The following is a 5322-nucleotide window of genomic DNA, read 5'->3' on the forward strand; positions in this document are numbered from 1 at the left end:
GATATTTCCTAGAACTGGGTTGCAGCTGGAAGGTCATTCGCTGCATATGCAGGATGAGTTGGTGGTTCATTCCACTGCGGTGATCCCTGATGAATAAAGGGACTAAGCCGAATGAATGAATGAATGATTGGGATGATTTTGTAGAGTACTGAATCTGCCTAAAATATAATTTCAATCATAGTTTCAATAGAGCAAAGACACAAATGAAATGAACAGAAATTCTTGGTTTTCTGGTAAGTCTAACAGTGTTCGGGTACAGGAACAGAATAATCAGAAATTAAAATAAAAAACATATAAAATAAATGAAATATAGGATTAAATCTAAAATAGATGCTGTATTATTAAAACATTTTGCAATGATTTTACAATGATTCCACAAATGACGTGTTGTGAACTGTGGTTCAGAAAGGCATTTAATAATATGATGAAGAATTTATAGCATTTATTATTATTATTATTCTTACATTTGATCATTTGATTTATTTTTGTGCCTGAAAACTGTCTGACTTTACAGAAAACCGTAAAGATTCTTTAAAAATCTCTATCTATCTATCTATCCATCCATCCATCCATCCATCCATCCATCCATCCATCCATCCATCCATCCATCCATCCATCCATCCATCCATCCATCCATCCATCCATCCATCCATCCATCCATCCATCCATCCATCCATATATATACATGCAAACATGTATACACTTGCAATTTTTAAAAACTTTATTATGCTAATTGCACGCACCTTTAAAATCACCCCGATCATTAAAAAAACTCTATTCAAGTCATCTGGTGAAATTGTATTTATTTTGTACTAAACTTAACATTGCACACATCTGTTTACAATTAGAGTTGCACACTATTGTAATTCATAATCTAATGTAGAGTTGTTTGTATAGGCTTGTATTTTACAGTAGTGTAAAAATCATCATCTGTAACATCCATAAAAGAGAGATGCCACATCCATAACGGAGCTTTTTTCCTCATAAACGCAAAAATGTCAAATAAAATAAAATCCATAATTTTTGTTCTATAGCGAGCCGACTCTTATCCTTTTAATTATCATCGTTTCTTTTGGGTTGTGCAGTTTAGTTCACTGAATTTCTACAAAGTCTGTTGTATACTGTAAACTTGCACACTTTTTGGTCACATCCATAACACACGTTTATTTTCCTCATTTAAAGTACAAATTAAGTTTACATATTGATATTTTTCTGATCCCATAACTCTGGTTAGCTGTTTTGGAAAATATAAACAGATGTTTCAATATAATGTTAACATATACTTTCTCTGTGAATTTATGTTTTGAGATTTTACTGCAAATGTCACATCCATAACGCTGGAATCGTTCTATAACACCTTGTTGGAATTCTAATTCATTCATTTTCTTTTCGGCTTAGTCCCTTTATTAATCCGGGGTCACCACAGCGGAATGAACCACCAACTTATCCAGCACATGTTTTACGCAGCGGATGCCCTTCCAGCCGCAACCCATCTCTGGGAAACACCCATACACACTCACTCACACTCATGCACTACGGACAATTCACCTGTACTGCATGTCTTTAAACTGTGGGGGAAACCGGAGCACCCGGAGGAAACCGGAGCACCCGGAGGAAACCTACGCAGGGAGAACATGCAAACTCCACACAGAAACACCAACTGACCTAGTCAAGGCTCGAACCAGCGACCTCCTTGCTGGGAGGCAACAGTGCCACCTACTGCTTCACTGCGTCGCCCTGGAATTCTAATATTAGTTGGGAAAAACAATGCAAAGTATAGCTTAACAGGTCAATTAACGCTTCATCTTGGATGATGTAATTGAACCCATTCTATTTCAGCTGCTTAAAATCTTGAATAAACTTGAAGTATTGGACATCACACTGGAAATTCTTTCTGTAAGTCTTCTCTTTTTTTATTTATTAAACCCTTTTACTCTTAAACACAATGTTATTCTTCAGTATGCATGCTTTGTTTGTAGGAAACTGGAATTGGAAAAGTTGTCAACTCCTTCCGGAAGCACGATGAAGCAGGAAAGGTGGCGAAAGTGTTGGTTAACCGCTGGAAAGCACTTGTTCCAAAAGGCTCATTAAGGCAACGTCTGCTAATTCCAATCCATAATTTACCTTATTATTATTTTGAGTTTGTAATGCATGTCTCTTAACACCGTTTTTACATTATATTCCTTGCAGTTTGAGTGAAGGAAACCCTGAAGACTGCCAAACTCAAAATGAAAAGCTCAAAGAAGACAATGAAAGCCGTAGAAAGGAGAGCAACCGTATTTCAGAAAGCAGCAATTCTAGAAAGAAGCCAAAAATGGAGAATATTAGTGTTGGGAAGAAATTATCACTGAATGTTGATATTAAATGCAAAACGAAGTCCAGTAGATATAAAGTCATCTTGAATGGGGAAAATAATGATAATGAGGAGCCAAAAAAAGATTTGGGTTTGAATCGGGGCTCACTGACTCATGGATCAGACTATAGCAAGGAAAAGAAGCATGAAAGCAAAAAAACTGAAACCGTTTCAGGTGCAACAAACAAACAGAGGAGTGGGAAACTTGAGAAGTCTTTGAAAGTAACTGGAGATGCTTGCAAGAAAGAAAAGAGGAAGGCCAGAGATAAACCCACAGCTCTGGAGATTGAAGGAAAGGCTGAGGATATCTGTGAAAATCCCTCCATGTCATTCGAAGCATATCTAAGTTACGACTTGGAGCCTCCCAAACGCAAGAAATGCTTCAACGTCCCCAAGAATTCAAAGAGAATTAAAACCGCACACAAAGAAAGCTCGAGTGTGTCTCTTGTGAAGATGAGCAAAGCTGCGATTGAAGAGCCAATAACAGCGGTGCATCAAAAACAGGTGGGTTTTTCTCTCTTTCTTTTCTCAAACATAAGCATATTCAAAATGTACAGTAGTCAACGTCTGAAGAGGATTAAAAAAAAAAAAAAAAAAAAGGTTTTTAAAATTGCTCTAAGACTAGGGATGGCTGACGCGAAACTGAAAGGGCAAACACTGCACCAAAGCATGATCAAAAACACCCAGTTCACGTGACTAAATTGATTCGAAGCACCCAGTTCACCTGACAAAATTGATTCGAAGCACCCAGTTCACCTGACGAAATTGATTCGGAGCACCCAGTTCACCTGACGAAATTGATTCGGAGCACCCAGTTCACCTGACGAAATTGATTCGGAGCACCCAGTTCACCTGACGAAATTGATTCGGAGCACCCAGTTCACCTGACGAAATTGATTCGGAGCACCCAGTTCACCTGACGAAATTGATTCGGAGCACCCAGTTCACCTGACGAAATTGATTCGGAGCACCCAGTTCACCTGACGAAATTGATTCGGAGCACCCAGTTCACCTGACGAAATTGATTCGGAGCATCCAGTTCACCTGACAAAATTGATTCGGAGCATCCAGTTCACCTGACAAAATTGATTCGGAGCACCCAGTTCACATGATGAAATTGATTCGAAACATCCAGTTCACGTGACAAGTGATTCGAAACATCCAGTTCACGTGACTAAATTGATTCTAAGCACCCAGTTCACGTGACAAAAGCGATTCGAAACACCCAGTTCGCCTGACGAAAGCAATTCGGAGCACCCACTTCACATGACTAAATTGATTCGAAACACCCAGTTCACATGACGAAAGTGATTTGGAGCACCCACTTCACGTGATGAAATTGATTCGAAGCACCCAGTTCACATGACGAAAGTGATTCGGAGCACCCAGTTCACATGACGAAAGTGATTCGGAGCACCCACTTCACGTGATGAAATTGATTCGAAGCACCCAGTTCATGTGACGAAAGCGATTCGAAGCATTGGTCATTTCAGAAGCTTTTCAAAGCCTGGCAAATCTGCGTTTGACTGGCAGGGTCAGAAAAAAGCCTCTGTATCATGTAGCCTAGTGGACTGTGCATTTGCACAGAGTAAATGTCCTGAGTTCAAATCCCGACTTCTTCATTTGTCATTTGTTGCTTTATCTGCAGGTTCCTGAGCAGTCAGTGATGGACTTGCTGAATGTTCCTTTACCAATGAGTTTTCCTGAATGCGAGGATGTTTCTCAGTATCAGTACTTCAGTGAAAAGAAAGGTGACTTTTCATTTTTCTCTCCTATTCTTGCAATGCTTGAGTTGTGAAATGATTCTCAGAGTAATGAAATACAACGGTATATCTGCCCTTCAGATAAAATGTATAATTAAATTCTAACCAAACGTTTGCCATATGGCTGATTCAAGAATTACAGGTACACTTTGTGAATCCAAGATAAACTTTCAATTTGTATTTTTCTAAATTAAAATCTTTATTAAAACTGTTTTAAATAACACATTATATCAAGTTGAAGAAAAAATTCATGTGCGTATATTTAGGGATATCATGAAAAATATGAACTTAAAGGTGCAGTATGTAAGTTTGACACCCAGTGGTTGAACTAGGTATTGCATTCCTGGATCAAAACAAACGCAAGTGCAGGTTGCCAGATTGAGGACAAACAGGAGTGAACCTGACTATCGAGCCTAAACGCTGATTTAAATCGTGTTAATAGTGTTACATATTAATAGTTTTACTAAGTTGGGCAGTCGCATAAAACCTTTGTTTTCTGTATAAATAATTTCAGTTTTATTAATGAGATGACCCTTTGTAATTTTTATTTATTCCTTTTTTTAATATATAATTTAAATTATTTAATTTTATTCATTACATTTTTATTTATTGTCATTTAGAATTTTTATATTTTTGATATTTTTATTCAGATGACAGAAGAGTGACTGAAGTCTGTGAGGAGGAGGAGGAGGCGCCGCTGTTCATTGGACAGCGGCTGAAGAATAAGATGCAGGTGTATTCGGGCAGCAAGATGACATTTCTGCCCTCCATGATGACTCTGTACCAGCAGTGCATCCGAGCACTGCAGAACAACATCGACTGTACGTACAAAACACGCCATCATTATCTTCAGCTCAATAATGCAGGAGTAAAGAAGCCTGATTCAGCAGTGGAGGCTGAAACTTAAACGTATTGCTCTCAAACTAAAGATATTGATTTGATAATAAAGAAACAAATCTGACTCCATAAAGATAAACCTATTTGTCACTTATGTGCTGCTATTTTGACGATTTTAATAATTAATATATTTTTTATTTTACGCATTTTATATATATTTTATGTTTTGACAATGAAAGCCGTAGAAAGGAGAGCAACCGTATTTCAGAAAGCAGCAATTCTAGAAAGAAGCCAAAAATGGAGAATATTAGTGCTGGGAAGAAATTATTACTGAATGTTGATATTAAATGCAAAACGAAGTCCAGTAGA

General features: G+C 37.7%; 1 protein-coding gene across 1 annotated transcript in view; it reads left to right on the top strand.

The window, feature by feature from the left end:
* Window positions 1-208: 208 nt before the first annotated feature.
* eloal (elongin A, like) overlaps window positions 209-5322 on the top strand; it is a 17819-nt gene continuing 12705 nt past the window's right edge. Inside the window, exons 1-6 of the mRNA XM_056470441.1 lie at window positions 209-253; window positions 1840-1896; window positions 1980-2092; window positions 2191-2857; window positions 4002-4104; window positions 4767-4937. Coding sequence (XP_056326416.1) covers window positions 209-253; window positions 1840-1896; window positions 1980-2092; window positions 2191-2857; window positions 4002-4104; window positions 4767-4937 — 1156 coding nt within the window. The remainder of the gene's footprint in view (window positions 254-1839; window positions 1897-1979; window positions 2093-2190; window positions 2858-4001; window positions 4105-4766; window positions 4938-5322) is intronic.

The sequence above is a fragment of the Danio aesculapii genome, chromosome 13 (genome assembly GCF_903798145.1).
Source record: "Danio aesculapii chromosome 13, fDanAes4.1, whole genome shotgun sequence".
Lineage (NCBI taxonomy): Eukaryota > Metazoa > Chordata > Actinopteri > Cypriniformes > Danionidae > Danio > Danio aesculapii.